Below are 24,556 nucleotides of genomic sequence, written 5' to 3' on the forward strand. Positions count from 1 at the left end.
TGCACATTAACACAAACAGCCACCCAGGGTCTCCCTTATAATCCATACTTTGCAGATTGGTCCCATGTTATTTGGAATGACGTAGCTATGAAGCTGATTGGTAGCTATGTAGAACTGCACTACAGCACACTGGCACCTCCCTTAGGACATCCAATGTTATTCTACAAGTGCAACCATTACAGTGAAGGCTGCTGCTGTGTACGGGAAGAAATTCAGTAACTAAAGATTTTAAGGGGCAGATTTATCAAGGGTTGCAGTGAATTTAATGGAATTTTCGAAGTAAAAAAATTCGAAATTCAAAGTAATTTTTTGGATACTTGGACCATTGAATAGGATACTGAAACTTGGAATTTACTATGATAGTTCGAATATTCGATAATCGAAGTACTGTCTCTTTAAAACAAACTTTGATTTCAATAGTTTGCCAAATTAAACCTGCCGAAGTGCTATGTTAGCCTATGGGGACTTTCTACAACCATTTTCTACACATCGAAGTAAAATCGTTCGATTTTACGCTAAAATCATTTGATTCTAACAATTTAATCGTTGAATCAAACGATTTTACTTAGATCGTTCGATTGCCAAATTCGGTGAAAAATACTTTAACTTTAAAATTCGAATTCGAAGTATTTTAATTCGATGGCCAAATTTCAAAGTAATTTACACTTCGAAATTCGACCCTTGATAAATCTGCCCCTTAGTGTTTTTATAGTTGTTTGACTTGTTTTCTGTTACACTGTGTTGCTATGGTGTATTGAACGGGTAACTCCTGCCTTTTGTTACTAAATGAACTTTAGGCATTTTATAATCCACATTTTTATGTCACGTTAGGACTGAAAACAAAAGATTCTCATACATAAAGACAAATCTTGTTGTTCTGAATACAAGTGGCCCCAGAAGAACTGTTAGTGGGATATAGGTCTCTGTGATTGGCTACCCATATGCTACTGTGTTTATGGGAATGGAGAGGAACGGACACAATTGTTTTTGTACAAATTAAAATCAGGCTTCTTATATTTCTCATTGGCTGTATGATGAGGATGATTTAAAAAACAAAACAAAGTCTGTGTCCTTTACAGCAAAACTAATGCTGATACCTGTGCATTCTATTGATGGTTCTGGGTGCCACATAAGGGAATGTGATGCATCTTGTGCAAGAGAAGAAACCCGAGGTGCATCTGTTTAGATATGTTCCGCTCAGACTTGCTTGCTTGCAGTACTCAGCTCAATGCACTGTAGGACAGGAACCAATCAGAATCCCAGAGTTGCACCTGATTCTAGAGACACGTGTGCTCTGCTTACAGACTCACTGCACTGATGCAACCCTGGAGCTACTGCTTGGTCCAAGATGGTGGCCGCTCCAAGGTTCCTTTGGCATTAAAGGGGTGGTTCAACTTTAAGTTAACTTTTATTATGTTATAGAATGTCCAGTTCTCAGCAACTCTTCATTTGGTCTTTATTATCTATTTTCTATAGTTTTTTTTTTTGTTTAATTTGCCTCCTTCTGACTCTCTTCAGCTTTGAAATGGGGGTCACTGACCCCATCTAAAACAAATTCTATTTAAAGCTACAAATCTACTGTTATTGCTATTTTTTATTACTCGTCTTTCTATTCAGGCCTCTCCTATTCATATTCCAGTCTTATTCAAATCATTGGATGGGTGCTAGGGTAATTTGGACCATAGCAACCAGACTGCTGAAACTGCAAACTGGAGAACTGCTAAATAAAAAGCTAAATAACTCAAAACCACAAATAATAAAAAATGACAACCAATTGCAAATTGTCTCAGAATATCACTCTCTACATCATACTAAGGGCAGATATATCAAGGGTTGAAGTATAAATTGGAAGTAAAAAAAAAACCTTTTGTGTACTTCGACTTCAATCGAATAGGCCAAAATTCAACTAGCATTTGAAAAAATTAGACTTTTCGAATATCGAAATGTATCATGTACGGTCTCTTTAAATTTCAAGTTCAACCATTTGCCATCTAAAACCTGCTGAATTGCTGTTTTAGCCTATGGGGACCTCCTAAAACCTATTTGGAGTCATTTGGTGGACTTTCGAAAAACTTCGAATTGAAGTAGATTGAATATGATTTTTGATTTGAACGATTCAAATACAGCCTATTCACCGGCAGAAAAAAACTTTGATTTTTTTAAGAAATAAATCTGCCTGTAAAAGTTACTGAAAGGTGAAAAAGCCCTTTAATTCTCAGTGGTTACTGTAGGGACGTCCGTTGTTAAAGTGCTAGAAAGCATCATGAGTAGATTATTGTATCCTTACTTTTTAAAACCTGCCCCTATAACAATGCATAGTCTCCAATGGGTCTAACAAACATTTTATTTTGAAATTTCCTTTAATTCAAGGAATAAAAAATAAAGTTCTGCTTTAAACTCTTCAGGGGACAATATTGTTCTAAAATTATTTATTACGTAAAATACAGTGTGTTCCAATTGCAATCTCCAACCGGTTTAAATAACTGGAAAGGCTAATGGAAGCCTGAAACGTTGCTGTATTTCGTGCTGTATTTCGTCTGAATAAAGCCCTTGAAATAAAGGCTTTTTAAGAAAATTCCCGTTCGGTGCTTTCTATTTATGCAAAGTGTTCCTGTAATTTCGGCTGTTGGTGGCAGCCTGGGACGTGCACCAAAAGACTGTTGATGAAGGGTGAGTGCTGACCTTTTATCCTGTGTCCAATTGCAATCTCCAACCAGTTCAAATAAACACAAACACTCCTTCCGAGATCCCTTTAACCATAGAAATGTTTCTCTAATATTGTCTGGTCCAGCCAGAATGTATTTCGGGTATAGACATTCAAATACAATTATTAGCATTAAAACACTATTTAACTTGTTTAGAACATTTGGAAGGCAGACTACTGAAATAAAATACACAGGGCCATACGTATATGTTCCAGAGATGATAAACAACATTTTAAAAATATTTCAAATACAGCAAAGTAAAAGGTTCCGGAAGAACGTGCTAAAAACAGAATGTATATTTCATTTGTCTATATAGCACATTTTCATATTGTACAGGTATGGGACCTGTTATCCAGAATGCTCAGGTTCTGGGGTTGTCCAGATAACGGATCATTCCGTAAATTGGATCTTCATACCTTAAGGGTCAGGGCACACATGGCAGATTCAGGGAGATTAGTCAACCAGCGACAAATCTCTTCTTCGGGGCGACTAATCTCCCCAAACTGCCTTCCCGCAAGCTAAAATGTAAATCACCGGCGGGATGGCCCTTGACGCGATTAGTCTTCCGAAGCCGCCTCGAGGAAACTTTGGGCAACTTCGGAAAACAAAGCGAAGCCATGCCACTGGCGATTTTCACTCTAGCTGGCGGGAAGGCAGTTAAGGGAGAATAGTCGCCCCGAAGAAGAGGAGATTTGTCGCTGGGTGACTGATCTCCCTTAATCTGCCTGTGTGCCCTGACCCTTAGTCTACTAGAATATCATATAAATATTATTGGTATTGCTTCCAATAAGGATTAATTATATCTTAGTTTGGATCAAGTACAAGCTACTGTTTTATTACAGAGAAAAATCTGGATTATTTAATTATAGTGGATTGGTGGCCTATCCGTAATTCAGAGCTTTCTGGATAATGGGTTTCCGGATAATAGATCCCATACCTGTAATAGCTTGCATGTTAGCTGTAGGAGCCATTTATTCATTAGCTCCTGCCTATGTAGCACTGAAGGAAGCCGATGGTGGGATATGAGTTTGCTCTCATAGCTCAAGGCAAGTCCCATGTATGAGATTCTAGTACATTGGAAAAGCAGGGGAGTGGAAGTGGCATAAAACTAGGGATGCACCAAATCCACTATTTTGGGATTTGGCCGAGCCCCGAATCCTTTGAACGATTCAGCTGAATACTGAACCAAATCTGTATCCTGATTTGCATATGTGTAATTAGGGGCAGGGAGAAAGAGAACCACATGGTTAAAAAATGTTCTTGTTTGCGTGACATAATTTTAAGGTTTTGGTTCTGCCAGGCACAAGGGTTCAGCTGAAAAAGGCTGAGTCCTGGCCGAATTCCGAACTGAATCCTTTTTCGGAGCATCCCTATATAAAACCAATGGGTACATTGATAATTGTTTTATTACCATATTTAATAGGTATCCATCATTTGCCTCTTAAATATACAACGTACAATAAAGCTCAAGAGTGTAGCTAATTTTGTATATAAGTATTTGTTTGACTACATGAATGTGACACGTTGTATACTTTGTCTCAGCTAGAAAAGAAGAGGCAGGGAATTGAGATCATCACAAAAGAAAGGCAGAACGGAAGAGAAGGAACTGCAGGAAAGTAAATAAAGTCAGAAGAGGAAGAAGAACAGTAGTAGGAGACCGGAGCTGGGAGTAGAGAAGTCAAAAGCAATACAAGATAATGAGGAAAATAGAAGATATACCCCAATATGTAATAAACGGCACAAAGTTTGCCCAGGAGCAGTAACCCATAGCAACCAATAGGATGTTTGCTTTTAAACAAGTGATCAGTAAATGCTACCTTCTGATTGGTTGCTATGGGTCGCTGCTTCTGGGCAAATTTAGCGCTTTTTATTACATAACCCCCAAAGTATTCTAAAGAGTGGGGCCAGTTGTCTAAACATTTTTGGTGGACCTATAACACCGAATAATGTGTGTAAAATGTCTTCTGCCTATAGTTTTAATAAGTACATGAAAACAATACCATTTTCTGCATTTTATGAAACCGAAAAAGTGAATAACGGTTTCATTCTTATGCACTGGCTCCACCCCTGTAACCTTGAGAGCCAATGAGATTTGTTAATTTAGATGGGCACGACGAAGAGGAAACTCATACTGAACCATCCCCTGCTGCTCCCACAATTACTCTGCACAGTCCAACACATAGGAATAAGTACAATATATATGTGTATAACAATATGTGACCAATACAAGATTTTCTTCCATTAAAACTATAAGCAGAATTATTTTTCCAGTCCAGCCTATTAAGGCCAATGTATCCTGCCCAACTACATGTGCAGTGTTGCTACTAATGGTACTTCCTGATCCAGAATCCACTCCATTTCCTTTTCCTATGTCCGCTATTCCTTGTGTCTTATCTTGTGCTTCTGGTTTTAGCAAGAGAATGAGGTGTTCTGTTTAAACTGGTTAGTTTGTCCATGGTGAGGGCAGAATCCATTACACAAAGGTAGCCATTTGCTTTAGTAAGTTGGAGATGGGGCAGCCACAGATATGAGCAGCTTGTTTTCTTTTCTCCACTCATAAGATAAGACCTACATCTGTCTGTGCCATCACAGCTACATATGGGGTAATTCTCTTTTTCCATTTCTCTGCTTCTGTTCAGGTACCACAGCCTGCTGCACTGAAACCTCCTGGCACATACCTTTGTATTGCAGAGTAAAGAACACTGGAAGTTTCTCGGATGCCAATGGTACAACACGAGAGCAGGTAAAAGGACCTGTATTCATTGACACTATTCCACACCAAATAAAAACCACAGCTAAACCTGTAACCTCATTCCTTAAAGAGCAAATTGACTTTCTTACTAATGTTTAGTAGGATTTAGATAATGGCTTTCTAAGACTATTTGCAATTAGTCGGAAGGCTACAAAAAGCTATATCAGAGGTTTAAACTGTTCATTTCAACTGTAAGGAATGAAATCCGGAAATGAAAGGCCACAGGCACAGTTGCTGTAAAACCCAGTTCTGTAGAAGGATCACCGGCACGCAGGAGTTTAGTAAGCAGGGCAAGCCCCGAAACATTGCACTGCATTAATAAAATTGCAAGGGCTTGCCCTGCTAACTAAACTCCTGTGTGCCGAAGACCCTTCTACGTACCTTGGTTGGGTGGTTGCCGATTCCCCTACCACCTAGCACCAGGACACACTGCTTGTGTTTTGTGAGGTGTGCGGTTTCTCCAAATTGGCTTGGTAAAACCGAAGGTCTGACATGCCAAGAAAAATACAGGAGTAGCATATGCGGAGGGTTGTGCGAATGGTTACAGACAACCCAAAGATCACCTCCAAAGACCTGCAAGAACATCTTGCTGCAGATGGTGTATCTGTACATCGTTCTACAATTCAGAGCAATTTGCACAAAGAACATCTGTATGGCAGGGTGATGAGAAAGAAGCCCTTTCTGCACTCACGCCACAAACAGAGTCACTTATGTATACAAAAGCTCATTTAGACAAGGCACAGTCATTTTGGAACAAAGTGCTTTGGGCTGATGAGAAAAAAAATTTAGTTATTTGGTCATAACAAAAATCGCCATGCATTCCAAAAAAAACACCTGCTACCTACTGTTAAATTTGGTGGAGGTTCCATCATGCTGTGGGGCTGTGTGGCTAGTTAAAGTTGAGGGTCGGATGAATTCAACCCAATATCAAGAAATTCTTCAGGATAATGTTTAAGCATCAGTCACAAAGTTGAAGTAACGCAGGGGTTGGATGTTCCAACAAGACAATGACCCTAAACACACTTCGAAAAAAGGCATTTATGCAGAGGGAGAAGTACAATATTCTGGAATGGCTGTCAGAGTCCCCTGACTTGAATATCATCGAAAATCTATGGGATGATTTGAAGCAGGTTGTCCATGCGCGGCAGCTATTAAATTTAACTGTACTGGCTAAAGGATCCAATAAACTTTATGTCACTGCTGCTTTTTATATTGGTAGCAGTTTTTGAGGTATATTTTTAAGGTACGTTTGATTATCATAAGAGGAAAAAAAGAAATAATGGAACAGATGATACTGATATATAAAATACAGCAGTAGGCTATCCAGCAAATCGGACACGTGTTGGGCAAGAGGATTTCTATTGTGGTATTTACATGCTTGGGGCAGTCACATCATAGTAATTCCTTAAAGAAAACTGTACATTACACAGTTTTTGAGCCATTAGTATTGAGTTCCACTACTCTCCAGCTTGAAATTAAAACATTTATCTGGTTGCTTGGGTCCCACCTACCCCAGGAAGTAATAAAAATGACCAACTATATAATGAACAGGACAGGGTGAGAATATAAAGATAACTCATAATAACTATAACAATACAAATCCAGACTCAGAATCTGATTTCTAATTATCAGGTATCAGTAAGCCCAGAGCACAGTGAACATCTCCTTTACTCTCCTGTTGATTTCATTAACCCAAGCTTGTTTCTACATGTGCCCTTTCTCTATCCCACCTCGCTAGAACTTCATTTTCTCCCACATTCACGACACTGGCTCATTTATAAACTTTGGGCAAATTTATACCCGTAACCCATAGCAAAAAATTATTAAAGGCTTTAATTATTTACAAGCAACCAGGTTGATTAGTGAAAGCAAGCATCTGATTGGTAGCTATAGGTTACTGCCCATGTGCAGATTTGCGCAGTGTTTATGAATGAGCCCCAATATGTTCTCCATCTGTTTCCTCTTCCCTGAGTTCACTTCATTAATTCCCATGAATGCAGTGAGCAGGAGTCACAGCATTCACAGCTTTGCACTTGCCAAACGATAGTAAGGAAAATAAATATTATCTTGGATATCACTGCCCTTAAAATCATTATCCATATCACGAGGCTGTGTGATCTCTGTAGGTGCTGTGTATCCTCACATCAAAGCCGCAGACCACCTGTGTAGAGCCCATGAGCCTGCGCTGTCAGTGACACGGAAACCAAAACTCCTGGACTCCTTGTGAGTATTGTTCTATTATTATTTATTTATTTTCTAGTATTTTATATAGCACCATCACATTTTCACAGAGACTGTGCACAATGCCCATCAGTCCCTGTCCCAGTGGAGCTTACAATCCATGGTCCCTGTCACATTCACGCACACTTGGATCAATTTTTATGAATAATCCATGAACCTGCCTGTATGCCTTTGGAGTACGGGAGAATACCAGAGGAACATATATTTCTGTTGTTTCATCACTATATTTTATTACTACTTCATACATTTCTAGAGTGGAAAGTAACATACAGTAAATGTAAGGGATGAGAAGGGATATTATTGTGTTTGCCTTAATGAAGTCACCATTATGCTATAAAGAAATATCTGCTTGAAATACTTGAGTTGCTACAGAAGGGGTTCAGTTTGTTTTATTGAGAACACAGGGAATAGAATTTTTTTTTTTGAAGAAAATGGGAAATTGAATGTTATTGCTGCAGGGACATGGATGTAGGGACTTGGCACTGGCGCAATGGTGTTTGGATACAAGTCCTTACCCTTGCCACGTTCTCACAGATGTTTAGTACAATACAGTCACCTTCCAGCCATACTGTACAACTGTCTATGCACATAGAAATGTATCAAATGGATTGTGCCCATCTCTACATGTGGCCAATTGCCACTAATATGCAGCCATCCTTTTGGGTGATCAGTTTATTATCAGGTATAAGCACTTTGTAATCATCCAAACCATCTACCCAAACCCGACAATTAAGAGACACACACATATATTTATATTTAATAAAAAGACTTTATTATATGATAATTATTATTAGATCAGCCTTTGCTAAACCTTATATATTGATCCAGAGGAAGGCAAACAAAAACCCTCAGCAAAACAGGGGCCAATTAGTCTTACTGAGGGAAAGAAAATTCCTTCCTGACCCCAAAATAGGCGATCGGAGAACTCCCTGGATCAAATATCTAAATATTACACTTTATATAAATATTTAAAATGTAAAAAATGCATATTCATGTACATATTAAACGGCAAAACTATAATGTTTGTAAATCTATTTGAAGGAAAAAATCTATAAAATACTATATATATATATATATATAATTATATATATTAAAATATCCATAGGTAAAGATTACACTTTAAATAATTAAAATGTAAACAATATAATGCATATTAATGTAAATATCTCTATGTAAAACTATAACGTATATAAATATATCATTATTTTTAAGGACAAATTAATGAAAACTATGCTACATATTTATACATAATAACATTAATATTTTAATAATACATTCTAAAAAAAATGAATTTAATTATAAATGTCAGTATTTAAATGTAAAAACTATAATGTATACAGATTATTATTATTATTAGCATGTATTTATATAGCGCCAACATATTGCGTAGCACTATATATAGGTATGGGACCTGTTATCCAGAATGCTCGGGAATTCATTTGTCAGATAATGGGTCTTTCTTTCATTTGGATCTCTATCTTATTCCACAAAAAAAAAAAAAAAGCATTGAAAGAAATGAAATTAAACCCAATAGTATTGTATTTGCCTCCGATAATTATTAATTATATTTTAGCAGGGATAAAGTACTTTATTATTATTATTATTATTATTATTATTATTATTATTATTGAAAAAAGAAACTGTTAACATTTTTTAATTATTTGCTTAAAATGGGGTCTATGGGAGATGACCTTCTTGTAATTCGGTGCATCTTGAATAACAGTTATCCGGACCACGGATCCCATACCTGTACTAAAGACAAGCTCTATGCTGAAAATGTAAATATTTAAACATATATATATATATATATATATATATATATATATATATATATATATATATATATATATATATATATATATATATATATATATATACACACACACATACATATCAATATTTAACTTGTCCAATAATATATACTAATATACCGTTTATTTTAGTATTTTTACTAAATAAAACATATATATTTATACTATACACATATATAAAAGTCTATGAATCATATTAAAATATCTCTATTTAAATGCAAAGAAGTATACTTTGTATAACCCAGATTGTATTAAAATTTAAATATTAAACATTATAATCCCATTGCTAATTAAGAACTTTGGTGTCAGAAATAAATATGTTTTCTAAAAAAATATCTAACTTTAACGCTCTATAAGTTGTTTGTGTAATGTCTGCATTTAAATGAGAAATACTTTGATATTATATATCTATAATTAAATATACAGCTCTACACTACAGTACTATACTATATCATTTGCTGGAGGGTCTTTTTTCTTCCAGGTGTTCTTCATTCTTATCTTGAATGGCACCTAAACGAGTAAGAAAAATAAGATTAGCCCATGTTACACCATTATTTTAACCACAAATTCCAACTCTTAGGAGGCAATTTATGAAGTGGTTAATTTAATTGCCGCTTGATAGAACATTAATAACATTTTTGGACTTAATCATTTCTTTGGTGTTGCTGGAAGTATCAGTGCTAATATAAGGTGGGGATTGCTCGGGTACAGCACTATTGTATACTGTTGTGTGTATATATATATATATATATATATATATATATATATATATATATATATATATATATATATATATATATATATATATATATATATATATATATATATATATATATATATATATATATATATATATATATACATATCACAAGAAGCAATTGCCCAAGACCTGTGCAACTGTGTAAGATAATGTGCATGTCCCTTGAGTACTTTGTGCCATATGTAACTACTGCAGTTTGCCTGTCTTACTGGCACCAGTACACGTCTCCCACATGCAGTTGCCCTTTAGTATCAGTCCATGAAAGTGTAGTTTATAAAAATGTGTCTATTCCACCTGAACATATCTGTCAATCATTACCTTGGCAGGCTGGGCTTCCTCCGTGGCTTTCACTCTGCACACAGAACATTCTTGCGGGAAATGTTTGGGAAAGCCCTTGAAATAATAGAATTCCCTTTTTCTGGCGTGACTTTTGATGGAAAGTCCATGGCCCTCGTGTCTCTCACGCTTCCACGCCCAGTGAGTCGGGTTATCTACCATTGCCTAGAGGAAAAAGAAAATATATTTATTACATTTTGTATAGCCCAGTCTGTATGAATTTACTATTTACAACCCATCTGTCTTTAGTTGGGAAACTCATTATGTTCTGTATTGTCAACTAGTAAATGTACAATGCAGTGACATCTATTAATGCTTGTTAGCCAGGCCAATTTATTTCAGGATATTGTGTCTGCACACATCTGTGTCAGCTGAAAGATCTGAGCTTCTATATAGTCAGCTTTTTTGTTTATATTGTCTCTTAGCTATACATTTGGTGGATGATAACTTAGCATTTCCAACCCCAGGCCTAGGAAATCTTTGTACAAAATAGGGGTGTGGAAGCACTCTAAAGGCTAAGTAATAGTATATTTAAGTATAATGGAAGTGCTAGTTTTAATGCACATTCCCTGGGCCCCTGTCTCAAAAGTAAGTTTACAAAACAGGGGTTTTTAGTTACAAAGTTATGATCATAAAATTGAAAAGCCACCATACCACGTCAAGGTAAACCCCACATGGCGGTCCCTAACTTGCTTGCCTTTCGGCCATAGTATAAAAAGTCTTACTGCATAGTAGCATTCAGTGTAATCAGTGTCTGTTGAACCTTGGTTTCAGTGAAAAGGATCTATCCTCCCCCGCCAGTATGCGGCTTTTAAGGGAGAGGAATTGTCCAACCAACGCCCATTTTTAAAAGTATAGGGCCCCATTAGTTTAAGGGGGGGTATGGGGTGCTATTAAAAATCCACATGAAGCTCAGCCACAGCTTCTGGCAACAATACAATGTACAAAGGAAATCTTTAGCTGTCCAGTTATCAGAGAACTACATCGTACAGATTTTCTCCACCAGTGATGTTGGGATGTAGAGGGCCAAAAACTGCATATTATAACTATGAACTATGGCCAAATATTTTTGATTACTTAACCTGCCCAGAATGTATAATTGATGGTACTTAAAAAATGTCTTATATTAGTATGATGCAGCTTATTTTCATTTTCATGATAGTTCCCCTTTAACTACTAGTCCAAAGAGCTGTAATTGTATTTGTGTATATATAGTAATACGAACCTCTTCACATGATGTTCTGTTCACCCAACCTTGGAAATTCATTCTGGCCCACAACTCTAGTCGCCTCGCCCTCAATTCCTTCCATTTTTTCTGCCAATCTTTGCCATTGACCAATTTGTAGATCAGCTGAGGGAATTGTAAATCCTCCTCCATGTCGTTGGCGAGTAACCTGAAGACACAATACATAAAGCAGTCTCACTCTTTGTGATAATCGCACATTGATATAGAATTAAAAGAACAAAGCAATTGCCCTCTGCTCCTTTTCTTGAGCTTAATCCCAGGCTGCAGTGCATCAATTCTTTATTGCCTGAGCCCCACTATACTGACTCGTATCTCCCACAAACACATATTGCAGCGGCGTAACTACAGCTAACCGGGCCCCCCTGCAAAAAAATCTTCAGGGGCCCCGGCTTATCTGCACGCACGTACCTGCATGCGCATACACGCATGCGCTGACCTCCTTCAGCGCTCACCCATCTCCTGTCCCTTCGGAAAGCCTCCGATCCGCCCCGCCGCTCTGCCGTTAAATTACTTGTGGCGGTCGCCGCACACAGTGTGCAAGGAATTCAGCAGACCCCTTGGTCCGGGCCCCTCTGTTTCACGGGGCCCCCCCCCGCAACCGCTGGGTCTGCTGTATTATAGTTACGCCACTGACATATTGTCATTCCTGAGATCTTAGTATAGAGCATTTATGGGTTTAAAGGAAAAATACTTACAGGGCAGTAATGAAATTCATTTCGGTGTATTCCTCCTTGTGCAGTCCAGCACGCTGCATATATATCTTGGCCATAGCCAGGAGGTACTAGAGAGATAGAAGCACAGTATGGTCAGGGTGTTTAACCATTTGTCACCAGCTTATCTGTGTCTGCTCATGTATGACTGCATTCATTCTAGTTATCAGCAATCTGTGGGTGTTGTTTTGTTAATTGAGACAAGGCCAGTGTGGATTGGGAGTGGAGTTTGGCATAATTGGGGAGTGGTTGGGGCAGATCAGGGTGTGTCTGTGTATATGAGGGGCATTTATTTCATTGATTCCTCATTTTAGTTGTTGCCCACCACCCAGGGTGTCCAGGTAACCATAAATTTAGGGTGCCCTGGGGGGAGGGCCCTGCAAACTGAGTAGAATGGGACCCAGTAATTACTGAAGACGGTCCTGTCAGCAAGACCTGATAATAATTGCAGAAAATAAATTCCTCTTCAGTTTTCAGAAATGAAATTTTAGCAGAAATGTATGACTAAATCTTAGAGTGCTTCAATTTTAAAGGTGGGGCATTGTGCAAAGAGCTAAAATCAAGTGTAAAGCCTAAAATTTTTTTTTTTAAATGTTGCCTCTATGCAATTTGTTCATGAGACTCCTAGAATAGAGCCTAAATAGTTGCACATCACTCTGTATGCAGCATGTTTATACCAAAGGGGTGGGAGGTTGGTGGTACATCCTATGGAATGTCTCTTGTGCATCATTCAGAAGGAGCGAGTTGGGAGTGAGGGGGGGACACAAGACACCAGGGTGCCCTTTAATTACTGTGTGCCTATAACCATGCCCCATGCTTGTCTAGTTCTCTAACTATGTTTATTGATTTGGTCTTCTTTTGTAATTTAACTTTATCAATATGATAGAAAGCCAAAACTAAAATTACCTTGTCCGACGTCTTCATGCATGAGTCCACGTCAAGGCTTCTTTTGACTGCTTCTTTTTCTATAAGAAATAATAGAAATGAGCTTGTGGGCACTTTGCCCCCAATTATCATTTGCAGGTTACCAACTGACAACCCTAATTTCCCTATCAAGCAAATAATTGTCACATTCAGTTGTCCTGAGAATTAATATCACATGAATTTAAGGGTGTGTATTTATTGGGCTGAACCCCAAGGATTTCATATCCTGTAGAAGTAGCTAACACAAGTGCTGCACAGTTCCCCAAAGCAACCAATCAGGTGTCTCATTTAATTAGTGTAGCTTTTGTGCCAATACAAATACTACAGATAAAGCAGTTAGGAAATAATATTGTAACAAATGGCATCCCTATGCACTGTGAGCAAAGTTATGGGCAAAGAACCCTGTACCTAACACTGACGAATTAGCAACCATTCCATTCCATTGCCCAGAAGGTAAATTAACCCTGTGTAAGTGCAGCACCTGCTAAAGCAATGTTTGTGCTTCATTCAATGACCCTGGAACCCTTTATTGCACTTTGTACTTTGCCTGCTCTTAGTAAGTGAGGCCCCAGATCTTCACTTTCTTTTCTATTTGGTAATAAACTGATCGGTTACTATTGGTAACTCCACAAGTGCACTTAAGCACAAATATTAGTAACTGAGTCCAGACATATTTATCATCATTCTGCCGGCAGCTTGTTGTGGTGCAAGTTAAAGAGAATATCTTACCCAGCAGTTGGTAGAAGTCCATGCCGGCAGCTGGTTCAGGCCTAGAGAGGGCAGAAAGGAAAGAGGTGAATGTCTCTCTTAGTTGGAAGTAGATACTTGTCAATGCCATTCCTACAAGAACTGCAACCCTGCCAGTAATATAACCCTTCCAGTGTTCTGAGTATCCTTTTATATAGGGTCAGGGCCGCCATCAGGGAGCCACAGGGGGGACAGTTGTCCCGGGCCCCGCAGATTTTGTGTCTCAGGGGGACCCGGCCATGCTTCACTTATTTGATTAGCCAGGCCCCTTGCTTTCAGCATGCTGCCAGCTTCAGAAAGACAGCAGCTCTGTGCACGCAAGATTTTTCTCCGATTCTCTGTACCCTCATTGGTTCTTTAAGGATAAGTCCAGGTAAAGCTGTACAGGGATTGGATAGGAGAAGTTAGAACTTCCCCTTCAGCCTATCCAATCTCAATGTAGCTTTACCAGGACTTACACTTAAAGAACCAATGAGGGTACAGAGAATCGGAATGGGAGAGAAATCTTGCGTGCACAGAGCTGCTGTCTTATATTCTGAAGCTGGCAGCATGCTGAAAGCAGGGGTCCTGGCTAATCAAATAAGTGAAGCATGGCCCCCTTAGACACAAAACCCTGGCAAGCAATTTTTTAAAATTTTGGGGGGCCTTGCCACCAAGTCTTTTTTTAAACTTAAAGGAGGCCACCAATGGCTTTTTATAACCTGTGGGTGGGGGGGCGCAGGCCAATTTTGTTTTTTTACATGCAGGGGGGCCCATGATCATAAATGGCTTTTTATTACTTGTTGGGGGGGGGGCTGGCCACCAATGTTTTCTTTTAACTTGAAGGGGCCCTGATCACCAGTGGATTTTAATAACTTTTGAGGAGTCCTGGCCACCAATAGCGTTTTATAACTTGGGGGGGGGGGGGCAGGCCATACATTTTTTTACTTGCATGGGAGTACCCTGATCACCACTGGCTTTTTATAAAAAGGGGGGGGCTGGCCACCAATGGCTTAGGGGGGTTTAATGTTTTAGCTCGGATGTTTGTGTGGGCTTTTTACTGTGGGGTGGCCAAGATATGGGGTGGGGCTTGAAGGTGGGCGGGGACCAGGGGCCCCATGATTTCTGATGGTAGCCTTGTATAGGGTAGACAAGCCAATAGGTACAAAGTTAGCGCATGTTTTCAATTACATTTCCCCTTTACCTTGATAATGTTGCAAAATGTATGAAGGTAAAGTATTTGGAGTTTCTAATAAATAAACTTGATAAAACTGATAGTAAATATTCTTTGTGCATCCAATTAAATAGCCTCCTTCATTCTTGGCTGGGAGTATGTTTTGTGGCAACTGGACTTGGGTCATGCAGTACAACAATGATATTGATTAGTTCATCCTTCACCTGTCACTATGCGCAGGGCTCCTACTCTCCTCCTCACTGCGCATTCTCTTCCAAGGCCTCTCATTGTCCGGGGACATGGCCTCGCTGTAGGTCCTCTTTCTATACCTACAATGAAAATATATAAAGAATACTATGATTAGTACCTCACTCACAACAAACTACACAAATGGTTCCGCACCACAGACCAATGCCCCAGAGGATGTAGAGTATCTGCTGACGAAATAAATATGATGCCCAACTATCAAACAACTTTGGGCCAATGTATTTTCTCTTATGAACGAGACTTTAACCATTTGAAACTTTAACCATTTGGAACCAGACCCCTGGCTAGCCCCCTTACTTCTGACTCTACCACTGGCTGACCACATATTAGCCTTATTGCTAAAAGATAAATTAATATTCCTCCTACACTACAAGAACAAAAAAATATACTATAGTGGGCAGTTAAAATGGAAAATCTCAACTAGGATATGTATGTTCAGCCATCCCCTCACCCCATTTCCCCTTATCCATTTATGCAAAAAAGACTGTTATAGACCCTGATGCAGCAAACACCACAGTGAAAATTGTAGAAATCAATGTACTTTATTGAGTGACATATACAACTTCATTTACATTGGTTACAATGTAATTTAATGAAGAATTACTATACGGTTACCAAAAAATATTCTGTTAAAATCCACTTTTCTTTGGCATTTCTATGCACATCCATATTGGTTAATAATCATTAGGAAGGTAGTTATAAAAAAATAGCACACAGTCTGCTGACCGAGAGCAGACAATTATTTGCCTTAATGATGTTTTATTTATTAGTATTAACTTTGTTTTCCTCTCTTTTCATTTCCCCTTCTCCTCCCCATTAACTCCTGTTGGTTTCTTATATCTACACTGTATTATATGACTTATTTCAACTGTAAACTTGCAAAAGCAAAATACAAACATAGTAAACTAAAAGATGGCTGTAAGTCTGATTAAGGGCAGCAGCACGTGGGGAGAGTCTGACCATTCTTGTTGCTATGTTTTATTTTATGTGGCAACTTGACTTGGCTCCTGCAACACAATAGTTGTTATTGACTGGTCTAGTTACCCATAAAAATCTTTTTTCAAAACCAACATCCAGCTGACTTGTCCTAATTATATTTGTACTTGTGAATGTGATAGGGATCTTAGATTGTAAGCTCCACTGGAGTGATATGGGTGAAAACTAAAAGATAAAGCTAATTATTGGTTTCTACAGACTATTAGACCTGTGGCAGACACGGAGACATTTATTGCATTACCCCAATATAATAACTATATCCCTGAGTTTCAGGCACCAAGAAATATATTACAGGCCCAGGATTGCCAGTTTAGCACATGCTGAATGGTTTATACTGACTCTCCATCACATCACATTTCATTTCTTATAATTGAGAGTGAGAAATTGCTTTACTTACCTTCCAGACATTTTCAGTCTGCTGTAGTTATAGAGAGGATGGGTCCAACCTGCAAAATAAAAGTCCTGCAAAAGAAATATGTGGAGGGTAGGAGTATGCCAAGAGATGAGTGAGGGTGTGAGTGTAGGGACAGAAGTTGTGTGGGACAATAAATGGCAGAAAGCACAATTATTGGTGAAGGTGTAAGGTGTCTGTGAGTGGGTGTGATTGTGTGAGGGGCGCAAGGAATAATTCAGCGTTTATAATCCAGAATAAATCCAATCGCTTTTCCAGCACTGATCCACCACTGATCCACCATCAATCTCCAAATCCAGTATAAACGGTTTTAACCGACTGAGCCAGTTGTTCCCAGTCAGAGTGCATTATGGGATGTGGGTGTGGGCACCTTTGCTTCACCAGCAGTGTGAGGCCTGGCAGAGAGGAAGTCCTGGGATACTAAACTTTATGGTTATCTGCACCAAAAACTCATTCAATAAAAAGTAAAATCAGGAAAATCGGACTCAAATGCTGCTGTAATTACTGTCAGAACTGCTTGTGCCATAGAGTTTTACTGTAATTATTATCTCAGCAGTTTCCTTAATAGATTATATGGGTATGTGCCCTACTGTAAGATATTAGGGGAGTAGAAGTCTAGGCCACAGTCCAATCCACTGGGCTTCCCATTTGTGTTAAAGTTGATACCCCAACCTGTTCCTTACGGAGAACCCCTGGGGGTGACTAACAGTTATGTGCTAATGAGTGGTGTCTGTCACTGTTACTGCTCTGCAATTTGTAATGAACACACATATTTTATGTTTTATATCTGTCCTTAGCACATCATATATATCTACATGTGACTTTGCAAATCTTTACTTGTATATTGGCCCTGGGTCCTAGGCCTGTGGAGATGTTTGCATTACCTGTAGGCTGAGGGCTGTGTAATACAATAACTGCATTGCTGGTTCATTGGGATCTTTTACAAACCTCATTAAATACAGATATTTCCCTGGCTGGTTCCCCCTTTTAGGAAAATAGCACTGGCTCAGGGAAGTTTCTTTTGCTGTGCCACCATCTTGCTTTTCGTTCCCCGTTGTCTCTCCGTCAGACTAGACTTGAGCCTGTGAGGTCAAATTTCCACACTTTACATTTCTCCCTCTGTGTTCCTGAAATGTCAGGGCCAATTGTGAATCTCAGCCTGGACTTGGGTTTCTTGCATAGGTCTGAGCCCCATATTTTGCATATCATTATATTTGTCTCCATTTAATCTCATCAGTTTGACATGAGAGTTAATGCTTGATCCTAAATCACCAGGTGTATAAACACAGTGGGAGTTATTGCAGGTTGCATGCTGGGGGTGTTACAAGCATTTTTGTATTTCTTTTGCTCTGGATCTCAGGCTTGCAATTAAAGCTCAATATCTATTAGGTGGGTGGCATTATTTGGCTGTTCCCAAGCTTCGGGTGCAGCACTCTTGTTGGGATGAGGGGGGCAGAAGTGTTTGGAAGTGTTTCCATGAGCTGCTCCATTGCACTTTATACACTTTATTAAAACTACTGACATACTAAAAGCTAGAGTTGTTGAGTGGAAGACGAGGCCTGGCTCACAGTCGGCCATATTGTGCCTGTGTATTCAGGGGGTGATGTGCACTGAACTCTGAGCTGGGTTTGCTTTTCTTCAGCAGAGAAGTGGCTTATAAAAATGCTAATGAGAAATTACTTGTTTTTTTTGCACATTAACACAAACAGCCACTCAGGGTCTCCGTTATAATCCATACGTTGCCGATTGGTCCCATGTTATTTGGAATGACGTAGCTATGAAGCTGATTGGTAGCTATGTAGAACTGCACTACAGCACACTGGCACCTCTCTTAGGACATCCAATGTTATTCTACAAGTGCAACCATTACAGTGAAGGCTGCTGCTGTGTTTTTATAGTTGTTTGACTTGTTTCTGTTACGCTGTGTTGCTATGGTGTATTGAACTGGCAACTCCTGCCTGTTGTTACTAAATGAACTTTAGGCATTTTATAATCCACATTTTTATGTCACGTTAGGACTGAAAACAAGAGATTCTCATACAAAAAAACAAATATTGTTGTTCAGAATACGCTGTGCCCAAGTGCCCCAGAAGAACTGTTAGTGGGATATAGGTCTCTGTGATTGGCTACCCATATGCTACTGTGTTTATGGGAATGGAGAGGAACGGACACAATTGTTTTTGTACAAATTAAAATCAGGCTTCTTATATTATTTCTCATTGGCTGTATGATGAGGACGATTTAAAAAAAACAACTAATGCTGATACCTGTACATTCTACTGATGGTTCTGGGTGCCACATAAAGGAATGTGATGCATCTTGTGCAAGAGACGAAACCCGAGGTGCATCTGTTTAGATATGTTCCGCTCAGACTTGCTTGCTTGCAGTACTCAGCTCAATGCACTGTAGGACAGGAACCAATCAGAATCCCAGTGTAGCACCTGATTCTTGAGACACTTGCTCTGCTTACTGAATCACTGCTCTGATGCAACCCTGGAGCTACTGCTTGGTCCAAGATGGTGGCGGCTCCAAGGTTCCTTTGGCATTAAAGGGGTGGTTCACCTTTAAGTTAACTTTTATTATGTAATAGAATGTCCAGCTCTCAGCAACTCTTCATTTGGTCTTTATTATTTATTTTCTATATTTTTTTTTGTTGTTTAATTTGCCTTCTTCTGACTCTTTTCAGCTTTCAAATGGGGGTCACTGACCCCATCTAAAACAAATGCTATTTAAAGCTACAAATCTACTGTTATTGCTACTTTTTATGACTCGTCTTTCTATTCAGGCCTCTCCTATTCATATTCCAGTCTCTTATTCAAATCATTGGATGGGTGCTAGGGTAATTTGGACCCTAGCAACCAGACTGCTGAAACGGCAAACTGGAGAGCTGCTAAATTAAAAGCTAAATAACTCAAAACCACAAATAATAAAAAATGACAACCAACTGCAAATTGTCTCAGAATATCACTCTCTACATCATACTAAGGGCAGATATATCAAGGGTTGAAGTATAAATTGGAAGTAAAAAAATAGACCTATTTTTGTGTACTTCGACTTCGATCGAATAGGCCAAAATTCAATTAGCATTTGAAAAAATGTGACTTTTTGAATATCGAAATTTATCATGTACGGTCTCTTTAAAACTTCAAGTTCAACCATTCGCCATCTAAAACCTGCCGAATTGCTGTTTTATCCTATGGGGACCTCCTAAAACCTATTTGGAGTCATTTGGTGGACTTTGAAAAATCAAAGTTTTTTTTTTTTTTTTCCGAAAAACTTTGAATTGAAGTAGATTGAATATGATTTTTGATTCGAACGATTCGAATACAGCCTATTCACCCGCAGAAAAAAAACGTTGATTTTTTAAGAAATTTCAGTTGGTCTTTTTTTCTTCAAATTTTGAAGTTATAAGAATTAAAAACAAAACTCCCCTTATTTCGAAATTCGACCCTTGATAAATCTGCCAGTAAAAGTTAGCTGAAAGGTGAAAAAGCCCTTTAATTCTCAGTGGTCAGTGTGAGTGGTCTTCCGAAGCCGCCTCGAGGAAACTTTGGGCAACTTCGGAAAACAAAGCAAAGCCATGCCACTGGCGATTTTCATTCTAGCTGGTGGGAAGGCAGTTAAGGGAGATTAGTCGCCCTGAAGAAGAGGAGATTTGTCGCTGGGTGACTAATCTCCCTGAATCTGCCTGGTGCCCTGACCCTTAGTCTACTAGAATATCATATAAATATTATTGGTATTGCTTCCAATAAGGATTAATTATATCTTAGTTTGGATCAAGTAGAAGCTACTGTTTTATTACAGAGAAAAAGGAAATCCATTTTAAAAATCTGGATTATTAAATTATAGTGGAGTGATTTCCTATCCGTAATTCAGAGCTTTCTGGATAATGGGTTTCCGGATAATAGATCCCATACCTGTAATAGCTTGCATGTTAGCTGTAGGAGCCATTTATTCATTAGCTCCTGCCTATGTAGCACTGAAGGAAGCCGATGGTGGGATATGAGTTTGCTCTCATAGCTCAAGGCAAGTCCCATGTATGAGATTCTAGTACATTGGAAAAGCAGGGGAGTGGAAGTGGCATAAAACTAGGGATGCACCAAATCCACTATTTTGGGATTTGGCCGAGCCCCGAATTCTTTGAACGATTCAGCTGAATACTGAACCAAATCTGTATCCTGATTTGCATATGTGTAATTAGGGGCAGGGAGAAAGAGAACCACATGGTTAAAAAATGTTCTTGTTTGCGTGACATAATTTTAAGGTTTCGGTTCGGCCAGGCACAAGGGTTCAGCTGAAAAAGGCTGAGTCCTGGCCGAATTCCGAACTGAATTCTGGATCCGGACCATCCCTACATAAAACCAATGGGTACATTGATTATTGGTTTTATTACCATATTTAATCGGTATCCATCATTTGCCTCTTAAATATACAACGTACAATAAAGCTCAAGAGTGTAGCTAATTGTGTATATAAGTATTTGTTTGACTACATGAATGTGACACGTTGTATACTTTGTCTCAGCTACAAAAGAAGAGGCAGGGAATTGAGATCATCACAAAAGAAAGGCAGAACGGAAGAGAAGGAACTGCAGGAAAGTAAATAAAGTCAGAAGAGGAAGAAGAACAATAGTAGGAGACCAGAGCTGGGAGTAGAGAAGTCAAAAGCAATACAAGATAATGAGGAAAATAGAAGATATACCCCAATATGTAATAACGGCACGAAGTTTGCCCAGGAGCAGTAACCCACAGCAACCAATAGGATGTTTGCTTTTAAACAAGTGACCAGTAAATGCTACCTTCTAATTGGTTGCTATGGGTAGTTGCTCCTGGGCAAATTTAGTGCCTTTTATTACATAACCCACAAAGTATTCTAAAGAGTGGGGCCAGTTGTCTAAACATTTTTGGTGGACCTATAACACCGAATAATGTGTGTAAAATGTCTTCTGCCTATAGTTTTAATAAGTACATGAAAACAATACCATTTTCTGCATTTTATGAAACCGAAAAAGTGAATAATGGTTTCATTCTTATGCACTGGCTCCACCCCCGGAACCTTGAGAGCCAATGAGATTTGTTAATTTAGATGGGCATGACGAAGAGGAAACTCATACTGAACCATCCCCTGCTCCTCCCACAATTACTCTGCACAGTCCAACATATAGGAATAAGTACAATATATATGTGTATAACAATATGTGACTAATACAAGATTTTCTTCCATTAAAACTATAAGCAGAATTCATTTTCCAGTCCAGCCTATTAAAGCCAATGTATCCTGCCCAACTACATGTGCAGTGTTGCCACTAATGGTACTTCCTGATATATATATATATATATATATATATATATATATATATATATATATATATATATATATATACTGTATTATCTTGGAAATCACTGCCCTTAAAATCATTATCCATATCACGAGGCTGTGTGATCTCTGTAGGTGCTGTGTATCCTCACATCAAAGCCGCAGACCACCTGTGTAGAGCCCATGAGCCTGCGCTGTCTGTGACATGGAAACCAAAACTCCTGGACTCCTTGTGAGTATTTTTCTATTATTATTTATTTATTTTCTAGTATTTTATATAGCACCATCACATTTTCACAGAGACTGTGCACAATGCCCATCAGTCCCTGTCCCAGTGGAGCTTACAATCCATGGTCCCTGTCACATTCACGCACACTTGGATCAATTTTTATCAATAATCCATGAACCTGCCTGTATGCCTTTGGAGTATGGGAGAATACCAGAGGAACATATATTTCTGTTGTTTCATCACTATATTTTATTACTACTTCATACATTTCTAGAGTGGAAAGTAACATACAGTAAATGTAAGGGATGAGAAGGGATATTATTGTGTTTGCCTTAATGTAGTCACCATTATGCTATAAAGAAATATCTGCTTGAAATACTTGAGTTGCTGCAGAAGGGGTTCAGTTTGTTTTATTGAGAACACAGGAAATAGAATTTTTTTTTTTTGAAGAAAATGGGAAATTGAATGTTATTGCTGCAGGGACATGGATGTAGGGACTTGGCACTGGTGCAATGGTGTTTGGATACAAGTCCTTACCCTTGCCACGTTCTCACAGATGTTTAGTACAATACAGTCACCTTCCAGCCATACTGTACAACTGTCTATGCACATGTTGCCTTTAGAAATGTATAAATGGATTGTGCCCATCTCTACATGTGGCCAATTGCCACTAATATGCAGCCATCCTTTTGGGTGATCAGTTTATTATCAGGTATAAGCACTTTGTAATCATCCAAACCATCTACCCAAACCCGACAATTAAGAGACACACACATATATTTATATTTAATAAAAAGACTTTATTATATGATAATTATTATTAGATCAGCCTTTGCTAAACCTTATATATTGATCCAGAGGAAGGCAAACAAAAACCCTCAGCAAAACAGGGGCCAATTAGTCTTACTGAGGGAAAGAAAATTCCTTCCTGACCCCAAAATAGGCGATCGGAGAACTCCCTGGATCAAATATCTAAATATTACACTTTATATAAATATTTAAAATGTAAAAAAATTCATATTCATGTACATATTAAACTGCAAAACTATAATGTTTGTAAATCTATTTAAAGGAGAAAATATATAAAATACTATAATATATAGTTATATATATTAAAATATTCATAGGTAAAGATTACACTTTAATTAAAATGTAAACAATATAACGCATATTAATGTAAATATCTCTATGTAAAACTATAACATATATAAATATATATTTATTTTTAAGGACAACTTATAGAAAACTATGCTACATATTTACACATAATAATATTAATATTTTAATACATTCTAAAAAAAGATGAATTAATTATTAATGTCAGTATTTAAATGTAAATACTATAATGTATACAGATATATAGTTTTGGGACCTGTTATCCAGAATGCTCGGGAATTAGAGTTTGTCGGATAATGGGTCTTTCTATAATTTGGATCTCTATCTTATTCTACTAAAAAAAAAAAGCATTGAAACAATAATTAAACCCAAAAGGATTGTTTTTGCCTCCGATAATGATTAATTATATTTTAGCTGGGATAAAGTACTTATTATTATTATAGAAAAAAGAAAGCGTTAAAAATTTTGAATTATTTGCTTAAAATGGGGTCTATGGGAGATGACTTTCTTGTAATTCGGTACTTTCTGAATAACGGTTATCTCGATCACGGATCCCATACCTGTACTAAAGACAAGCTCTATGCTAAAAATGTAAATATTTAAATATAAACATCTATATATATATATATATATATATATATATATATATATATATATATATATATATATATTTAACTTGTCCAATAATATATACTAATATACAGTTTATGTTAGTATTTTTACTAAATAAAACATATATATATTTATACTATACACATATATAAAAGTCTATGAAACATATTAAAATATCTCTATTTAAATGCAAAGAAGTATACTTTGTATAACCCAGATTATA

The 24,556-nt window shown here is 37.9% G+C and overlaps 1 protein-coding gene across 1 annotated transcript; it reads right to left on the bottom strand.

The window, feature by feature from the left end:
* Nucleotides 1-9,781: 9,781 nt before the first annotated feature.
* On the bottom strand, nt 9,782-17,589 carry LOC108705683 (speedy protein 1-B-like). Its single transcript, XM_041569364.1, has 8 exons — nt 17,046-17,589; nt 15,610-15,714; nt 14,215-14,255; nt 13,468-13,526; nt 12,547-12,632; nt 11,831-11,999; nt 10,588-10,770; nt 9,782-10,019 (listed from the first exon to the last, which is right to left on the bottom strand). The coding sequence occupies exons 1-8, from the start codon at nt 17,054-17,056 to the stop codon at nt 9,951-9,953; spliced, it is 723 nt and encodes a 240-aa protein (XP_041425298.1). The 5' UTR covers nt 17,057-17,589; the 3' UTR covers nt 9,782-9,950.
* Between the last annotated feature and the right edge of the window lie 6,967 nt (nt 17,590-24,556).

The sequence above is a fragment of the Xenopus laevis genome, chromosome 7L, assembly GCF_017654675.1.
Source record: "Xenopus laevis strain J_2021 chromosome 7L, Xenopus_laevis_v10.1, whole genome shotgun sequence".
Lineage (NCBI taxonomy): Eukaryota > Metazoa > Chordata > Amphibia > Anura > Pipidae > Xenopus > Xenopus laevis.

Excerpts from the sequence above, each read along its gene's own strand:
- LOC108705683 (XM_041569364.1), bottom strand. Across the intron at positions 14,256-15,609 it reads AGCCCTGCGCATAGTGACAG|GCCTGAACCAGCTGCCGGCA; the intron begins GTGAAGGATGAA and ends TGCCCTCTCTAG. Across the intron at positions 12,000-12,546 it reads ATGAATTTCATTACTGCCCT|GTTACTCGCCAACGACATGG; the intron begins GTAAGTATTTTT and ends TTGTGTCTTCAG.